Source organism: Silurus aristotelis (assembly GCF_946808225.1).
Source record: "Silurus aristotelis genome assembly, chromosome: 3".
In the NCBI taxonomy this organism is placed as follows: domain Eukaryota; kingdom Metazoa; phylum Chordata; class Actinopteri; order Siluriformes; family Siluridae; genus Silurus; species Silurus aristotelis.
The window spans coordinates 13,653,494-13,674,403 of NC_139576.1; the positions used below are offsets into that span (position 1 = coordinate 13,653,494).

At 38.2% G+C, this 20,910-nt stretch overlaps 1 protein-coding gene across 6 annotated transcripts; it reads right to left on the reverse strand.

The window, feature by feature from the left end:
- Nucleotides 1–566: 566 nt before the first annotated feature.
- On the reverse strand, nucleotides 567–20,235 carry aff3 (AF4/FMR2 family, member 3). Of its 6 annotated transcripts, none has more exons than XM_083536826.1 (19): nucleotides 20,093–20,235; nucleotides 19,427–19,711; nucleotides 13,952–14,029; nucleotides 13,792–13,825; nucleotides 13,547–13,595; nucleotides 12,015–12,066; nucleotides 10,617–10,654; nucleotides 10,172–10,358; nucleotides 6,628–8,589; nucleotides 6,414–6,535; nucleotides 5,894–6,029; nucleotides 4,738–4,871; nucleotides 4,577–4,640; nucleotides 4,280–4,416; nucleotides 4,031–4,102; nucleotides 3,664–3,757; nucleotides 3,309–3,358; nucleotides 2,968–3,164; nucleotides 567–1,351 (listed from the first exon to the last, which is right to left on the reverse strand). In XM_083536826.1, the coding sequence occupies exons 3-19, from the start codon at nucleotides 14,024–14,026 to the stop codon at nucleotides 1,230–1,232; spliced, it is 3,525 nt and encodes a 1,174-aa protein (XP_083392952.1). In that variant the 5' UTR covers nucleotides 14,027–14,029; nucleotides 19,427–19,711; nucleotides 20,093–20,235; the 3' UTR covers nucleotides 567–1,229. The 6 variants fall into 6 exon arrangements, with proteins under 6 accessions (XP_083392952.1, XP_083392953.1, XP_083392954.1 ...); XM_083536827.1 differs by having other exon boundaries at nucleotides 19,814–20,235; XM_083536828.1 differs by having other exon boundaries at nucleotides 19,427–19,706; nucleotides 20,093–20,229.
- Nucleotides 20,236–20,910: the final 675 nt, after the last annotated feature.

Sequence of the window (20,910 nt, forward strand, 5' to 3'; positions counted from 1 at the left end):
ATAAGTCAAAAGAGTCATCTCTTATTCGTAAGATGAACCAAACGAGTTGATTAAAAAAAAATAATAATAATTTCAAGTACAAAATAATCAACAGTACAGTTAAATTCAAATTGCTATGTGGTATTTCTGCTGCATCACATGGGTATGTTTGAAATAGCATACAAGTGTCTTCACCTCCTCCATTGGTATTGAATACAACTCAAAAAGATTTGCGCTCATCTATATCTGTTAGTTCTGCATTGTTATGATCAGATGATCATGAATTAGCTTAAGGGATTTGTCTGTTTCCTAATAATGCATTGGAAGTCATTCCAATTTGATATTACAATCAAATGGAAATTGATATACCTCAGATCATGATGTTCAATGCGACAGAAATTTACTTGTATCTAATTATTACTTTTTTTTATTTACATTTACAAACTGTTCAGATTTTAGTCTTGGATATTAATGTGCCAAGACTTCAGTTGAGGTTTTTTTATTTTTTGGGACAATATTCTGACTATATAGCAGGACCTTGCATTGTACAATGGGACACTACTAAACAAAAACAGTCACTCAACAAATGCACAAAAAATCTTTATAAAATTCATTTTTAGAAAAATGTCGACAACATTCACAGTGCTTTAAGGACATTTAAAAAATAACATTTATAATACAAAAATATGACAACATAAAAAATGTCCTGTTTATGTACATATGCCAGCAAATGCCAAAATCTAATGAAATAACCATAACAATTAACCATAAAACCATCATTTTATATATTATTACAAATTAAGAAGGGTTTCTTCACCACATTTTATAAAAATGTGACAGTTTTGGCAAAGTAACAATCTTAGTACTGAGTACAATTAGTACAAATGTGTAACATTATAACAGATATTCATACTTTCTTATAGAACATCATCTCCATTTTAATAAAAAAAGAAATCTGTTTTTTGATTGTGGGCTGTTATGAAGAAAAATGATTTCCCTGATGACCCGTAATTGTAGTAAGAAAAAGATAGCAAAACAAGAATTTTATGTAACATCCCCACAAGGGCTTTTAAAGTCCTGTTATACTGTAAATGTGGATTTTCTTTTTCTTGAGAAATAGATTCTTAATATGGCTTAGAGGTGAGTGCATTGTCTTTTGCTCTCTTTCAGACTGGCAGGTAAAAATTGAATGTCGGTTCAAGTTACAGTGGGTAATACAGTAGAGCCATCGATGTGGTGGAGTCTAAAAGCTAGGACAAATTGGCACTAATCCTTATCCACTGTAGCCCTTGTCTTGTGTACTGGACAATATGAGCCATGCTGCTGTGTAGCGTCAGAGGTCCAGTCAGTGTGTTCAAGTAGTTAAAAAACTCTAGATATACAGAAAGAGACAGACATACAGGGAGAAAAAAAATAAAATAATAATAATTATGTATGTGTATATGAAGTAGGCACAGGAAAAATAATATTTTATTGCTCAGTAATTAATACAGAAATATTATTATTATTATTATTATTATTATTATTATTAGTAGTAGTAGTAGTAGCTGTTATAACAACAATCATAATAATAATGATAATATTTAATTAAATTATAATTAAAATATTACATTTTCAATGCAAATGGCCTCTAATGCTCCCTGAGATGTCACTGTGATGTCACTGTATGTAGGTTTACCTATATACTGGCAGCTATAAATATATTATTCGTTTATATTAAGCAGCTTGATAAATGCAACAAATGTATTTCTTTGTAGTAGCTTATCTAACTGTATTTGTGAAATTACAATAACCCTGATACTTAATTCTTATATGATGTTTTTTCAGTGGCGAGCCGTGCATTTGGTACCTGGGCCTTCAGTGAGGACTTATCCGACTTAATCTACCTCTTAATACCACCACTATACTGCAATAATAGAAACCATTAATTTTATACAAAAACGCAATATAACAGTGTGTGGCATTACAGAGAGAGAGGCATTTTGCATATGGTGGGTGAATTCCATTTTACTAAAGCAAGCTCCAAACCTCTACACTACAACCGCAACTGTGCCACCTACATCATCTGGAGCAGTTCACAATCAATATTTGTCTAATAACATGACAAAAACATTAAAAGTGGTACCGCTTGTATTCACTGGTCTGGAAGTGGCGAACAAACTATTTTTCAGGATGAGACAAGCTAGCTAGCTTCGGGGTTGGCCAACCCTTTCCTCACCATGTCAAACTTTTCTAGAAAATGTATTTTTAAGTATGTCCGAGACCAAATAAATTTCCCTTCCTCCGTCAGCCATTGTGGGCGTAAAAAAGTCTAAATCCGATGTATTAATGTGTGCAGCGCACTACAGACGTGTTTTGATAGTCAAACTTGGCTGTAACAATTTCACTCTGACCAACTAATCAGAGAACAGAAAAATGCTGACGCTATTCTCCTGTGAGGCGAATTTAAAATCTGATTGTTTAAAGAAACCGACCTTTTACTAATATAGATGTACAACGGCCAGCACTACTGATTCTGAAGGCCCTGGGCAGATTAGATTGACATGGCAGCACATAGAGTCTGAAATCTGATTGGACAAAAAATCTAACATACACATAATAGAAGCAGTGCAGCCAAGAGAAATGCTATGAAATGAAGAGAATAGACTGTTGGGAATAAATTAATAAGATTTCATAAAACAAATATTAGAATTTAGGTTAGGAATTTATGTAGATTAGTGCTTCTGATAGTGTTTAGGCCAGAAGAGAAGGCCTTGCTGGCCCTGACGGCCCACCACTGTGTTTTTTTATATGATATGCATTTTAATAATTGTATATACTACTCTGGACCTATGCCTGTTTTTTTTTTTTTTTATAAAATTAAGTGCATACTGCAACACCAAAATGCAATATACCTAAATACCCCACCAACCAACAGTTAAATAATTGTGTAATCAGTAAAATGCCTTGTCTATAGGGGTGCTGTACTCTCACTGATGTTTAACTCACCTTTGTTCTCCTTGGCCAAGGTATCAGCTACCTCCCAGTACTCATAACTGTAAAGCACACTGTTGGTGATATTGAGGTGATTTGCTGCCATCTGGTGGATACGATAGGGAATGTTAATGAAAGGGTAGTTGAAAGTGGTGGCAGGTTGGGACCCAGTTAAACCACCAGGGGATATGCAAGTTGGAGGACCATTTCCCCTAGAGAAACACACACCCAAGCACACACAGGCAGACACACAAACACAAATTGTACTTGGTATCAGTTTGATTTCTGAATTAAACCCTTTTCTATTTTTTTTTTCTATTTTTTTTATTTATATCTATTTATCAATAAATGCATACTTTTTGGTATCACTCCAGGGAGGTGGCATGTCAGGCAGTTTTGGTAAAGTCTGTAAGACCAGATAGTAGAAAATCAGTGCAGATAGAATTTAAGATCATTGCAGATGAATTTGTAATCATAATTAATTGCAATAATCAATAAAATATGATAATTATATATTTTACTTATTTATTTACACACACACACACACACACACACACGCATATATATATATATATATATATATATATATATATATATATATATATATATATATATATATATATATATATATATAATATTAAAGCATTTTTCTTGGCAACATCAGCAGTTAAACATTGCATTTCAGGACTGTCTCCATGTGCTAGAGCCTACCTTGAAGTAGTCTGTCAAAGCTTTGGAGTATTTCAGGGCATGGTCTTTTTTCAGCCGAAACATTTGCCAATACAGAAGAGCAAGACAACGGAAACTACAATAAAGACAGATAAACGTTTCACACATTTATACAGATATACAGATATACACTTCCTGGATATTTCTTGGTCCCACTTAATGTAAGTAATGACTCAGCTATTCTAGATCAAACTTGTAAGGTAGTTAGATACTAAATGCCTGTAATAACATGAAGCACTTCACAAGACAGCATGTGGGAACCATCACTATGGATAGGTGGTACTGTTCCTAGCCAAGATTAAACATAGCACAGATACTTAGTTCCAGATGATTACAGAGACGTGTTTACCAAAGTACAGCCAGCTGTTTGTCCTCCTGCCTGGCTCCAGAGCTGGTGTGATTCTTTAGCCTCATGGCATATCTATCAAAGACAGAAAATATTTGTATTAACAACAGTCTGTGTGCGTGCGTGCATGTGTGTCAGCGTGCGTGCATGTGTGCGCGTGCGTGTGTGTGTGCTCTTATTTTAGAGTACTTTGAAGAAACTAAGTGAAAAATCAAAAGAGAGAGCTGCAAAAGAAAAAAAACACATAATTACCTAATGAGCTCCACAGTTTCTGCATACATTGTATAAGGAGACTTAGCTTCCAGAGGCCCTTCTTCCATGGCCTTGCCACACTCCATAAACGACAAAGCAGCATCCACATAATTCACAGCTTTCCCTAGTTTATCCACCTGGCAGCAATGAGAATAAAAGAACAGGACAACTGAATATATAGATGGTGCAATGCTTAAATGACCCGTGAGACATCTTTAATCACCAGATGTTTTCCTTAAACCACAATGCGCTTATACATGCCAAACAGCAGTCACGGTGTCAGTTTTGCTAACATACCATAGCATCAGCACGGTGCTTCAGTCTTTTGGCTTCATGCATGTAGTACTCTGCATGGTGTGAGCTAAAATGAAAACGATTGAATAGTGATCTCTAGGGTTGTGGTTATTTACAGATGTTTATACAGATGAAGAAGCTAACAGATAATATTGATAACTTACACATCAGTGTAAGGCACAGTTCCTCTGTAGGATGGTTCCTTTGAGGATGGAGCCCAGTTTCCAGAAGGGGGCTGTGTGTTTCCTGACACTCCAGCACATTCCACTTCAACCTTGGGCCGAGCTTTTTGTATCTGCTACAGGGTATAAAGGCACTAGCTGAAGCTTTCTGTATCAACAAATACTTTTCTGTATTTAAACAAATACAGTACTTCAATTTATGGACCACTCTGTTGCCACACCCTGAAGTACGTAAACAAATATTTCCTAAGATGGAATGTCTAAATCAGGGGTCATCAACATGGTGCCCGCGGGCCTTTTCAAAAAATAGCTCACCATAGCGGCACTTACCAGTGGGCTGCATCTAATTTTTTTGTTGCTATTCTTTTTTAAATCACACTTGCATTAGTGTAAATGTAAAAATGACAATATAAAAAAAAAAAATTTTGAAAAATGTTTTATATTAGATTAGAGCTAGCTGGTCTCCAAGTAAATTTTTGTATGTTATGTAATTGATAATCTGTACAAACATGATACAACATAGTGCATGATTTGTTAAAAATTATTAGTGGCTTGTGAAAATGTTGTAGAAGTGATCATTTGAAAATGTAAATACTTGCAGAGATTTATAGAAATAAAGTTTTGCATATTGATATTTATCTGTTTCCTACCTTGGTAAATCTTTGTTGATTATTTTGAGAAATCATTAACATGACGAATATCATTAATTATTAATAATAACATATAATTAAAGGTAAATTGAGCAAATTTGTTATTTCAGAAGTGTGTATCAAACTGGTAGCCCTTCACACTGGTACCCAAGAAGTAGCTCTCAGTTTCAAAAAGGTTGGTGACCTCTGGTCTAGATGCTCTGAAATAACGGAGACTTTCCTGAATTAAAATTCAATAACCAGGAATGCCTCCTTGTCCAGAATGTTTTTTTAATTGGTGGTCCATATTATGTATTTGTTTTCTTTCATTTACCATATCACAGAAGCCATAGAGACCAAACCATTTTCTTATGAAAGCTGGCATAATAAGAGAAATCTCTTTGAGAAATTACAATTAGATTAATAACATTTAGATTAACAGATAGGATGCACAACTAGGACATTAGTCATAAGTAGTTAATCATCAAGATTCAAATTGCTTAGTGTACCTGTGGTTTTTTCACAGTGGAGTCTCTGTCTCTTGGTGGGTTTGTGTGTTGCTGATCTGAATGCGGCATCTTTGAAGCAGATGGAGGAGAGAGTGGTGACAGTGGCTTCTTGGTATAAATATAATCTGCATGATGGCTGTGAATAGAAAAAATGGGCTTTAGGTCTAGTTCAACTTTAGACACAGTAATCTGGGAGTTGAGCTAAGACCTTATTAGCAAGAAGGTTATTTTGAGACTGCCAAGTGAGAACCAAAGACTTAATTGCTGAACTGTTACTTGCTATATACAGCCAATATCCTCCATCAGATATTCTTCCAATAGCTGTTACAGATTAGTTGAATAAATTTTCACAACTGCAGTCAATTTGGCACTCAAGATATAAAACACGAAATCAAATAAATGGAATACTTTACTGTTTCTATTTTATCTAAAATGGTTTGGGAATGTTTTACAATATGTTTGACATACATGTCAGTGCCTTATCAAGTTACATATAAAATATGTGTTTGTGGCAACCTACTCATTCTGTCTGTTGGAATGAGCGTCCTGCTTTTCAGTGTCAGCTGAGTGCGTGGAAACTGCGAGCTTTTCGGTGTGCACATGGCTTCTCTTACTCTCCCTTTGAGTCTCTCCATTCTCAGCCTAGATAAACAAAGGAACACACATCAGAGATACAGTAATATTTTTCTATTTCTGTACATTATTTTGATCTTTTAAATTAAGTTTATATTAACCTTCCGTTTGATTTTGGCATCTCCAGATTTTTGGTCTTGATGGTACTGATGCCTCATGGATGTCTTTTCTTTAGCTTTAGCTGATGATGATGATGATGATGAAGATCCTCTGTGTGGAACCTCACTTGTGTTAGGAACTCTGGACAGAAGTGAAAGGTCTATTTTGACTACAAGGTTCCTTAGTCCTCGATGAGATACAGCGGTGGACTTTTCAGTACGGCCAAATGGCACCAGTGTGTAGAGTTTGTGTTTGCCTGGAAGCTGTTGCCCTTCATCGGGAGAAATGTCATTTGATCTCAGCACAGAGGGTCTGCACTGCTCCTGATGCCTCTGCCTTGGTGCCGGTCTCTGGCTGGATGTAGAGTCTGCTGGTACTTTGGCAACGTTTGGAGGCAGCCTGGGCTCAGAGTCGGATTCGGAGGAAGATGAAGACGAAGAAGAAGAAGAAGAAGAAGAGGAAGAAGAAGAGGTAACAGGTTGCCGTGTAGGTCGGACAACTGGAGTAGGAGAGGGTGGGGATAATGGAGGAGAAGGGTTGGACTCTATAACTCCAGGGTTGGATGAGTGCTCTTCACTGCTCCTCCTCCTCTTCTTCCTCTTCTGGTCTTCCCGCTCAGGTCCACTGCTTTCAGGTCGGGGCTGATACTGACTGTTGTGACTAGTGTGGGGTCTCTGCTTGGGCTGTACTGCTTGCCATTCAGTATTATGTTCCTTCCTCCTCCTCCTCTTCCTTTCTCTCTCTCCTTGCTCTTTTCTCCGTTCCTCTTCCTCCTCTTCTTCTCCAGATGTCTGAACCCAGCGTTGCCTTGTTAGCTGCTCCTCCGCCAGTCTCCTATGTCTTTGAACTTCTGTAGATTGGATGTGAGTTCTTACCTGGGCCTTACCCTGGCTATTCAAATCTGGCTCTCGTTCCCTCTGCTTTTGCTCCTTTTGAGAAGTCTTAGTGCCAGGCGCAGATTCTTCTCTGCATTTTGTTTTTGGTTTTGTGCTAAGGCTAAGTCTTGAGCTAGGTTTTGAGAGAGACCTACCTGAAATGTCTAGGGCAGACCAAGGTGTTGGCCTAGAACTGGAACTGTGAGCCGAGTGACTGCTTGTCTCAGTCCTAAGTTTGGATGTGGGGTTGGGCTTTGACTGGGAATTTAAACTCTGACTCAATTTGCTGTTATGATCACTGGATCTTTGGATATGTGCAGTGGAAGACAAGTGCCTGGGCTTTGTTTTGGGGCTGAGGTGGGACCTGGAGCTAGAATGAGACTGATGTGGAGCAGGACTAGACCTGGGTTTTGATCTAGATTCGCTGCTTTGGAATTTTGGCTTGTGTGGAGTCTCTTTGATAGTTGAGCTTTGTTTGGAATGATGCTGTGAGAAAACAGGTTGTCTAGAATTTGTTTGTCTAGACTTATTAATACGTTGAGTGTTATGGTCTGGTGGCAACCATGGTCTGACCTTAGGCTGACGCTCAGGACAAGAAGTAAATGTTGTCTGTGTAGTAAGTCTGGAATGCTCCTGGTGAACCTGAGTATAAGACGTGATTCTTGGAGAGGCAGGAGCAGATGTGAGACCAGGGCTAGGGCTTCTGGGTGGGTGAAGAGGTAACGGACTGGGACTTCTACTTATTCTTAGACTAGCACCAGGGCTTGGACAAACACTTGGCACCGGGCTTGGCACAGGGCTAGTTCCTGGGCTTGGACAAGGGCTATATCCCGGACTAGATCGATGACTGTGCCTGGGACTATAGTCAAACTTAGGGCTGGGGACAGGGCTCTGGCTTGGGCTATAACTTTCTCTTGTTCCCAAGCCAGAATCTCTCTCCCAGTATCTTCCTGGAGATGGTCCTCTATCAGAATCAAACCCTGCACCAGAGCTGTGACCTCCTCCTGGGTCTTGATCTGACAGTTGGGTTTTGTGAACTTTCTCAAGCCACTTGTCCAACTGCCAGTGTGTCAAGGAGGGATCCTGATTCTGGACACACAACAATAGACAAATTTAGTTTATAAAACAAAAGAGTATATTAAATCTAGTTTCAAAAATATCTGAATGGTTTTATAAATGTAAATCGTTATATTGAGATGACAGTGATCATGTTGATAAAATGATCAATTGTTAACAAAATGTCTTTGATATTCTCATAACTTAACTAAACATAATCACAATTTAATTGTACATGTCAAAATGCATTTGATTTCATGTGTTAAATCGTGCAAATCAGTGGAATGGACTAAAATGAGATGAGGGAGGGAGGGAGAGAGAGGGAAAGAGAGAGAGAGAGAGAGAGAGAGAGAGAGAGAGAGAGAGAGAGAGAGAGAGAGAGAGAGAGGGAGAGAGAGAGAGAGAGAATAAGTATGAGTAAAATTAGTAACATTGAACTTATTGATAGAAATGGATCTATGCAAACAGCTGATACCATGCATACAGGACCAGAGATAGAAAGTGAGCATAACATATTGTTCATCTATTTCTTACATAAGCCTTTAAATAGCAAATAAAAAACAAGACATTTGGACTAGTACTCTTTACATAAGACCTTAAACTACAAGCTTCTTAACATGATATAAACAAATTGTATCCTAATAATAATAAAAAAATGTTTTCTAAAATATTATTTTCCAAAATATCTTCTGTCTAAATCTGAATGGACAATAAAGAAAGAATTATTCTAAATCAATATAATGGCAATGACAATACTTACTTGCAAGCAAACACAGAAATGAGGGCAGTCTACTTTCCCTGCTTTTCTCTGGTGGCTGACCTGTGCTAATTTAAACGCCCACTGCTCTACTCAAACACCCCCCCCCTTTCTCATCCCTTGCTCTTTTTCCAGCAAAGACACTGCATCTCTTGTACCCTCTCTCACTCTCCCCCCACCCGTCCTCTTTAACCACGCTCTACCTGGAACTGCACACTGTTTCCAAGCTTTTCTCCTCCGAGACAGTCTATGGCTGCACATAGATGAAAAACACATGGTGTCCCCTCCTCTCTGCTCCATGCACCCCTGTATACAGCATGTTCAGCATATAAAGGAAGCTATGTCACACAGGCACTTTCATTCATACAGTTAAGCAGGTCTCGGGAACCTGGAGCATGCAGGGTAGCAGATCCTTATTTCTTCCCCACCCCCTCTGACAATTAACTCTGAGTCCTTAATGATCTGAACAGTATAACCATATACACTTCTGCTTCAAATGACAAATGCATACAAACGTCACTTATGTGACACACAGTTTAATCACTTTATGTACGCTCCAGTCTAATATGCTTCAACACACCGAATGTATTCAAAACAATTGGGATTTTTTAGTGTATCTTGTACCTATTTAGTCCTGGGAGACTCTTCATGTTGACATGACACCGAAACTCGAAATTCTCAGTGGCCTGGAGCCCCTCACCCCCCTTTCCTCACATTCCTTATACACCACTCACTTCTCCAAGTGTTTCCTCCTCCATTCTACACCATCCACACCTCCAACGCAAAATAACTCCTGCTGTTCAGTTAATAGAAAAATTGAGAAAGACAAAGGAATCATTAAATGAAAAGTAAAGTTACCTCTTTGCTGAAGGCATGCTGAGGCAGTGGCTGGCTGGGGATCTCAGGTTGAGTCTCTGCTTCTGGGCTTGGGCTGCGTGACCGCTGGCTACTACTCCGAGACTCACTGGAAGAATCAGATCCTGAGGAGCCTGAGCTGGAATGTCTTGCCCTCCTGCCATGTGTGTGTGTGTGCTGCCCTGACAGGCTGTCATATAACACCCACATACAGTCATGAGTAAGGAAATCGTAATACATATATATATAGTGCATCAAAATGTACATGTGAACATTGTTTGTGTACATGTTCACAAAAAAAAAAAAAACATGCTGGTGATGTTTTTTAACTATTCAAACTGTGCTGTGCACATTAACAGTAAATACATTTTGTTGTATTAAACTACAATACATATTTGATTTGAATTTATTTAGGTCCTAGTTTAAAAACACAAACATGAACACTTACTTTTGATTTTCTGACCAGGATGCATTTTGGTGAGGTCCCTTCATAAAAAAGAAAATGATATTGTTTTAAATAATTAAGATATTCACGAGCACTAAGCCAACAGGTCACTAACAAGAGCAGAACATTAAGATTTACTAAAGGTTTAAAGAATTTTTTAGAAGGTCATAACTTGGAGGATAATATGGCAATGAATCAATGTCCTGTGACTCATGCTTAAAGGCACACACATGCACAACTATTAAACTTGTCTTCACACACACACACACACACACACACACACACACGCGCACGTGCACGCTCACACACACACACACACACACACACACACACACACACACACACACACACACACACACACACACACACACACACACAGACACACACACTCTCATTAACTGGGTAAGCCATACACCTAAACAACTAGAGTTAATAGTTTTGCTTTAAAGGTAATCACCCATGCTGTTACAAACTGAGAGCAGTCCTAAAAGAAAATAGAGGAAGTGCCATATCGCCACTCCACAGGAATTAGGTCAAGGCAAAGACTGGAAAATGTATGTCAAATACACATTTGAGTCAGATCATATGCATGTCCACACATAAGACACTCCTTGTGTCTCACAGACAGGCCTTAGAACTGCTGCAACTGAACTGTTATTGACCCTCTGCAGACTGATGACAAATTAACACACTCACTCTTCTAACTTATTTACTTTTCTCATAAATAATGAAATAAACACATTTTTAATCACAAATTGAATGAAGTAAACACATTCTCATCTCTCTCATTTTACTCATCAAGTATATGGACAGACTACAACTGACAAATGATCAGTTGTTTTTCCACAAATGATCATGCACAAAAAAGAAAAACCATGAATGCCACATTACTTGGCCAGACACTCAGCAGTGGAAGGGTGTTTTCCCACTTCATTTAACTGCATTCAAAAACATAACTAAATGGGAGTAAAATGTAACTTGGGATTCTTTTACACACCGTGTTTACTTCATTGTTTTTTTTTTCATGACAGAATTACTTGCATATGTTTTGTTTGGTTAACAGGTTTATATTACCTATGAACAAAACTGTCCTCTTTACTCCAGGGGCTCAATTTCCACCATTTTCAATCCATATAAAAATAACAGGCCTACAGAAATATTCTTTGATGATGTCACACATTGTGTAAAAAGACAATCAGCAATAGACAGTGATGCAATCCCCTACTCGTGATGTTTATCTTCTTTAAATAACAATATATATACACTGTAGTTATCGCTGGTACTGGTTAATTTGCTAATCGAATGAGAACAGTTTTCTAATACTGAGAATGCGCAAAAACACAAACACAGCTCTTATACTACATTATTTTAAACTTTTCTAAAGGCATCTGAAAAACGTACCTTGTCACTTTCATCCTCATCACTACTGAGCTTCAGATCATCAGCAAGCATGCTGTAAAAGGCAAAATAACAAACACTTAGCTGAGCAAAAATCTGAGCAGTTATGACCTGAGAGGGTGGATAATGTGTGCCATCCCAAAACACACTTATAAACACACCCCTCAGACTTTAATTTGCATTGTGGTTTGGTTTGTTGTGTGTGACTGGGCTCACTCTGCATGTGTTAATCTCTTCTATAATAACTCCTTGAATTATTTTGCATTCAATGTTGTGTGTGTAGAACTGGGGGAGGACAAAGCCAGAGTACATACTATAACTTTCTGTATGAACAAAATGGCCTTGGTCTCAAGCTGTAAATTTCTTGCTGTCCTCCCCTTTTCTCTGTCTATTTCTTATAATTATTCATTCCTTTATCTTTATGTATGTGTAAAATACGGTTTGATCATTTAAAAAAAATAGAAAATGACTAACCAATTGAAAGGTTTTGATTCCATAATTTTTGGATTATGGTGACAAAGGTTATACTATGCACACACACACACACACACACACACACACACACACACACACACACACACACACACACACACACACACACACACAAGTGGTAGCTCAGAGGATAAGATGTCTGACTTCTGATCTAAAGGTCACGAGTTAAAATCCCAGCACCACCAAGCTGTCATAGCTGGGCCCTTGAGCAAGGCCCTTAACACTAAACTGCTCAACTGTATTAAGATGTAAACGTAAGTTGCCCTGGATAAAGGAGCCAAATGCCATAAATGTAAAAACATGCACACTTCTTTGACCTAAAGTGTATTTGCAAATACACATATTAGCAAGTGTAGACTATATACACAGTTCAGTTCTATTCAGTTAAACAGTTGGCTATTCTATTTAGGGTATACTCTGGCATTACACATACCAATTTAGTCAGAATATTACTGTCAATCTACTGGCAATTTTCCACATGCACGAGCAGTTATGAGCAGAATGTAAATTATTTCTTTCTTGATGGGAATCAAACCAGCAATTCCCTAAGTGTGAAAAAACTAGGTTACCGTGTGCTGTGTTGTGTTGATGCTCTAAATGTCGTTTGCAAACATTCACTTTATGTAATGCCCTGTGTATACTGTAGGTCTGTTTGTTCCATTTAGTTTTGTGTCTTGTGTCAATTTAGGTTTTTGTAGCACCGTGGTCCTAAAAAGACAGTTCATGGTGTGCTGTACGGTGTATGGTTGAAATGACAATAATGCCTCTTGAACTTGAGTGGTTGAACTTGAATTTAAAGTTGGATTTGGTTTAGGTTTAGGAGGCAGTGCACTTATTAGCTGCTTATTAGTTAGATAGTGTGTGTATGTGTGTGTGCGTGCGTGCGTGCGTGTGTGCGCGTGTGTGTGCGCGCGCGCGCGCGCGCGTGTGTGTGTGTGTGTGTGTGTGCACTGGATAATAAAGCTCACAATCTGGGGCAATCCAGGCATGTAGTGCTAGTGCCTGGATATGCCGCCAGTTCAGGTATCCTGTCTCCCACTTACGATTTGTGAGGAGCCACACGTGGCATCCTTATTGGGGCATCATTCCTTACTGAAGAAAAAAAACCAAATGACTGTATGAGAATTAGCATTAGAAAAATATATTATGTATTGTTATGCAAATGAGCATATGAAGGCATAATAACATTTAAAGTTTTTTACTATTAAAACATCTATGTTACTACAATAATGATTTAAAGAACCAAAAGCAGACATTAATAGACCGTGGTAGTTACACACAGCATTACCTTGCTTGTGCTGAGTGTTGCGGCGTTTTCCCTCCTGCAGCAAGCAGAATAAAACATACGATTTACTCAGTGGGAAAATACATAAACACCATGCTGTGAGGTAAGTGTGGATCCTCTGGGGCAGGGTTAAAAGGAGCACTATCATATCCCTTATACTCACTTTTGAATCTGAATACAGAAACCGTTCTGTGCCCCCTCCAACTGGGGGCTGCTGGGAAGGCCAGGAGTGGGTCATGTCCTGAGGCAAAAAGGAGAAAAGGTCAATGGTTTTATGTGAGAGGTCAGATAGATTTAAGGACTTTTGGTGAAATGCATGCAGAGTGGAAAGGCAGGAGTTTTGCTGTCTGAGGTGAACGGCAGAGATGACCTACTGGTATTTAATGTTATTTTATAGCTTGCATAGCTTAGCTCTTTTTCATTTACACCACGTCATTATGATTGTTGACCACTAGAGGCCATACCAGGTGGTTTGAATTACAATCCAGAGCATCTGGCCAGTATGAGCAGGGGGTCTTTGATGGGGTCTGAGGTACAGGGATGTTTTACATTATTGGAAATTTCCTAATATAAGTAAAGAAGGTTTGTTAAAAATGTAGCACATGTGTAAAGATATAATATTGTAATAAGGATTTTGTGTGTGTGGTTGGTGGTGGTGGTGGGGGGGGTGTAATTGATTATATATATGTGTATATATATATATATATATATATATATATATATATATATATATATATATATATATATATATATATAATTTTTTATGAATATTGAGCAGCAGATCATTTAAGATGTGCAAGTACTCTCTTTTTTGTTTCCCTGGAGTAACAAAAATTCCACTGGGGCTGTGATCTTAATCTAATGTGAATTTAATACTCTAAATGCATTTTTTCCAGTGTACATTATGTGTAACAATCAGAATAGCAGCAAACATGAAGAATAGTGAAAAAATATGCAGGAACTGTAAGGCCTTTGTTATAATTTTCTATAATAAAAACATTATTCTTAATTTCTAGATATTTTACTCATTTCGAGTTTATTTCTAGAAAGAAGCAAAATTATTTGCTAATAAAATAGGACAAAAGTACAAACATATATATATGTGTGTGTGTGTGTGTGTGTGTGTGTGTGTGTGTGTGTGTGTGTGTGTGTGTGTGTGTGTGTGTGTGTTTGTGTGTGATGAACAGAAAGTAGTTTGGCAGAAAAGGTCAGGTGTTATCTGCTGTGACAGTTGTCAGAGGAAAAGATGAGGATGTGTGATAGGACAGACATTAGGAAAAGAATAGAATCCTGCCTGTCTTACATTCCGGATCAACAATCTAATCAACAGATACCTACATTAAAAACATTTACTATGACAGTAAGGAAGAAGGTCAGTGTCACGCTATTTAACAAGACATGTTACAGATATGTATCCAGCTACCTAAATACTAACATCAGTGCACACTCACATGCAGAAATGACCACAGATATCCATGCAAATGTTTCATATACACCAACCATGTGATATTCCTTTAAATGGAAATCATTTGCCAATGACAAACACTGATTAAATCACTGACACACTTAGTATTGGCCACAGTTAAGACAACCCATTTCCTCCTACCTTCTTTTGCTTATCTTTCCAGCATCTCACACAAACACACTCCCTCCCTGTGGATTACAAGCTTTCCTCTTTCCACTTGTCCTCTGGATTCATTATTCACTCTTTGCTCTCTCAGTCACTAAGGACCGACTCGTCCCTCTGTTCTAACAACAAGGCTTCCCAGGTGAGGTTGCTCCTATGTGCTGTATTTCTGAAGTGTGACTATTTACACAGAAATCATCCAGGGTTTTGAGAATGAAAAGGAGACAAAAGAAGACAAAAGGACACATGAAAGGAGACAAATTTACTTGACAAAGACATTTTGCCCCCACAAATTAATTTAGATCAAATTATTATTATTATTATTATTATTTTTTTTTTTTTTTTTACAGCTCTTGTGTTGAGAGTATCTTGAGTGGGAGAGGATGCTCTTATTCTACCTGTGATCAAATGTCTGCTTCAGAAATAGGCATAATTTAGAAACATTCACTACGTGAAAAAAAGAGAAGAAAACCACACACCCATGCATATGCTCACGCACACACACACACACACACACACACACACACACACACACACACACACACACACACACACACACACACACACACACACACAAACACACACACACACACACACACAAACACATACAAACACACACACACACACACACACACACACAAATACTAGCAGATAGCATGAGTGCATGCAGGTGAGTGTTGGTTGACTGCAGCTGAGGGCAAAGACCCACATGTACAACACACACACATTTAGCACTCATATGCCTCAGAATCTTATGGCATCCTGTAAGATTTCTTTGCCACACACAGTAATCTAGCAATAATAGGAGGAGGACAGAAATGTACAGCAGATTTAAGCTCTTCTGGCAAACATGTGATACAGGTCAGCAAGGATGTCACTTTAATTCAAATAGAGAATTAATACCAGCATTAACTAGTTTAAAAAACATATTACTGTCCCCCAGAAATATATTACTATACACACAGAGGCAGATGTTTATATTCTTTGAAAGTCAATTGACTCTTTTACTTTCATTTATTTCTTCATTCATATATCTTCAGGAATTACATTATCATGGTCAGTGACAAACATGTGTGTGTTTGTGTGTGTGTGTGTGTGTGTGTGTGTGTGTGTGTGTGTGTGTGTGTGTGTGTGTGTGTGTGTGTGTGTGTGTATGCAGGCTCACAGTTTATCATTGTAGCAGATGTAATTAAAAATACATCAAGGGTATATCTTTTAAACTAGCTTTTCTGATTAATTCAAAGCTCAGAGATGGCAGAGAAAATGATGCATGTCAATATAAGCCAAAGTCAATATACATATATTTTTGTGTTCCAAACTTGAGTGCCAAATAAGAACTAATCTATTGCAAACATAATGGTCAGGGATTTTTTTTATAATGTTGAAAATTCTGTCTGTTAGGAACAAAGCAATGATGATGACGTTGCGTTCATTAGCAAGATTTAGCTTCCTGCAGGGCAGTGTGCATCATCCCAAATGGCATGCAATGTACTAAAAATATGTCAAAAGACTCTGCAATTGTTTCATATAATGAAATTCGATTTAGAACAGCAGATGTGGGGTTGGGTGGCTCAGCAGCACATCCAAGTCTATGTTTTCCTGTCTTGTGCCCAGTGTTCCAGGGTACCGAAAATCAAGAATGAAGATTTTCAATTTTGGTTGTTACCTTGGGACTCTAGTGGACTGTAGCCACAGGCCACTCACAGTCACTATGCAAATATGCCTCTCTCATTTAGTGAAGACAACTCTAGTTTTAATATCCTTATAATTTAAACACCACAATAACAATACAGTTTTCAGCTTCGATTTGAGTACTGAATTAAGGCATTAATTATAACCACATTTACCTCCAAAACACATCTAGGGAAACAAAAACACAATGCAACATAAAAATTTGCTCTAGTTTTACTTCTTACTCACATAAATCCTCAGTAGGCATGTTTCCGCTTTTACAATGCATTCGTATGAAATGTAATTATCATTTGGAAACTTAGAATTTTCCACTCCCACTCAACTCCTACTTGCCATTGTGTAACATTATGTTATAAACAAACATGACTGAACCAGGGCTGTAGCGTCTGCAACTAAAGGTATTTTGGGAATGTTACTGAAGGATTTAACACTATATACATTTATAGAACATGAAGTTTGACTCCCTAATTAATAGTATAGTGTTATAAAAAATCCTGTTTTAATCCAGTAAAAGTTGCTGTATTCTTTTCCTGTAAAAAACCTCTGTAATTCGATTCTCCAACTCATCACCTTGCAATTACACCACAATTAGATAGTTTAGTTAACTTTAATGGTGTGCATATGAGTGTGTACTCCATGGTAAACAGCACTGGCAGGTCACACACAGGTGTGCCTTGGGGAGCATGTTGTGGGTGAGGCTACAGGATGGACTCTAGTGAATCCTGTTCTGGTTGTATAGAGTAGTGTAGATAATTTTAGAGCCTGGATTAAAAAAATGTTTATCCAGTTAAAATCTGTTTGTCATTCATTAGAATAGGGAAAAAAACAAAAGAACCCACAACACAAAAAAGGCACATGATTGTAATAAACATGCAAGTAATAATTGTAATTGTAATAGTTGTAATAATAATAAGAATAGTTGTAAGAAATATGCAGGTAGGTTCATTAGTGTCACATGTGACATGAGCATAAACTACACCTCCACCTAAAGAGAAAATGGTCTCACATATCTTTAGAACTATAAAGTTTAGATCAGGGGTCATTAATGTGGTGCCCGCAAGGACCACATATGTAGCCCGTGGGCCTTTTCTGAAAATAGCTGTTTCCTACTTTGTTAAATCATTGTTGATAATTATAATGAGAAATCATTAACATGATCAGTGTCTTCACATAGATGAATATCATTAATTATTAATTATAACATATAATAAATGGTAAATTGAGCAAATTTGTTATTTCAGATCAAACTAAAAACTGTGTGTATTAAACTGGTAGCCCTTCATATTAATCAGTACCCAAGAAGTAGCTCTCAGTTTCAAAAAGGTTGGTGACCTCTGGTTTAGATTATCTTGTGGTTTTAGAGGGTTATAATCAACTGTTCAAACATAATGCTCATAACAACAAGCTGTCTGTAGGTGGTGCCACAAAGAAGGCCTTCCGGAGAGCATCGCAAAACGTGTAGCTTAAAATTCCCTAAATATTAACTGCAACTGAAATTACATGTTGTGTTTAGATTAGATCATTGTGTGTTGCAAAAGATAGGGCACTTTCAAAGGCCCATTAAACTGTTGTAAAATACGGTGGTTAATGTGCATTGGAGCTCTTTGGGGACAGGCCATAACAAAGAGCTTCTAACAAGACGAGTCAAATGTGTTCAATGTTTTTTTTTATTCATGTTTTTGCAGGAGTAGTGGATTAAGCCGAGTTTTGTATTGAAGAGCTGACCAAAAATACCAGCACAGGTGTCTTCAACCTTTTTAGACATTACATGAATGAAGGAATGAAGTGTTTATGGTTTCCATTGTAGATGACATTGTAGGTAACATCTATTTATAAGGGGAAGGACAGGAACAGGAGTGCTTTATCCTCTAGATCCATTATTACAACACTGAATAACTGGTACATCATCTCTTTAGAGCAATAGGTAGGCCTCATTAAAATGTTTCTCTTTTCTCTTTCACTCAAACACACACACACACACACACACACACACACACACACACACACACACACACACACACACACACACACACACACACCTAACTGAGAGACTGACAGAAAAGCAATATGGAAGTTAACCACAATACTTTAAAGTATCCCACAGATTCTTACTATAATTCATCTTATTTCATTGCATTCATTTCACTCTCTCAACAACCCCAACACCTGCGTTTTATACACCTCTTTGTATGTTTTCCTGTCTGAAAGCATGACTCAACTTGCTGTAGTGAGTAGTAGACTATAAGTGCAAGACAGAGTGAGACAGAAGGAAAAAAAACCCGACTTGTGCATTTCACTGATGGTGATTTGATCACTTACTTATCCAAGCAGATCTGCTCTGTTCTGCTCGAAAACGCCTACGGGGGTTGTTGTGATTCACCACCTTTCCAATCTTCTTCAGACTGTTCTTCCTCGGAGCAGGTGCTGATGTGTGTGCATAGCCAGCTGCCGACATCAGTTTGCGCAAACGCTATCGGTTCAGACCACTGCGGTTCCAGCGGCTCCTCTGCACGTTACCGGCTGCTCCATACGCGGCACGGAGACCCGCTGAGAGCCGTGCGGGGACACTGAGAGATCCGGATGACGGAGTGCACCAGCCCTGCACTGACACAGCAAAGGAAGTCTAGGCTTGAATGTTTACATTTGAATATTTCAAACTTCAGCCACAGAGCAAAACCGAAAACACAAGAACTGCGCTGAGCGCACCTTCAACCGGAAAACAGTTTCAACTGACAAAACTGCGGTAAACACTGCAATCCCAACACCGGCATTGTCCCAACTCAATCAACACAACACAACACGAAATCTGAGCAACAGCTTGGTGCATAAAAACTTTCATATCCTGGATAAAGCTTTATTAGAAACCCTGCATCAAAAACTTAATGCAATGTTAGATTTTTGTGGGGAAAAAAAGCAAAGAAAATCTAGCTACATATAATTTACATTGCAGCAAATTATTAATTACAGTTGTTGTTTTTTGCTTACGCGTGATGAGTACCAACGCATGCAAAAATTCCTGCACGTTTCCTCTTTTTCATAAAACACAGTAGGCATGGTTCTGTTTTAGTCCTTTCAGTAATCCATCATGGTGCTAGTGCGCTCCGCTGCTCCGCTGCTCCGCGGTAAACAGAATTAGCGGGTCACGCGCGTGCTCGCGCACACACACGCGCGCGCACACACACACTTTGAGCGCGGGGAGCGCGCGAGGGCAGGGCTACAGATACACTACACTGAGTCCCTGTGCAGCGGCAGTGTCACAGCTGGAACGGGTCTAAATGCGAAAAGGCGACAGCCAAGAAAACTCTACTACTTTTAAGAAGGTTGCTGGAAGATATTTAGGTGACTCTTGTCTCCTACACACAGCCTAATTTCCTGAAAGAAAAAAAGAAAAATCACAAAACAGATTCCTGGAGGTGTGTTTGAAACTGTAGACATCATCTACAGATGACATTTTTTTCATGCACTGCCATTTTAGATATTTACATATGTCCCATGTAGATAATCTACAGTCAATACACCTTGCGATAGAGAGATAGCCAAAAACACATCTTCACTTAAAGCAGGAGCATGTGGATACCACCAATGTCTAGTCTTCTTACTCCTTTTCCTCTTGGGAATTTATAAACCACTCTATTTCTATCTATCATCATACTGGAAGGCTGTTGTCTGACACCAGCACTTCATGAATAACTCAAAAGAAGAAAAAAATGTTATGCACTTTAATGTGTCATACGATTTATAGAGATACAACTGTATGAACTCCCTTGTCTGCATACTGATTACTCAGTAAATCAAGTTGTGAA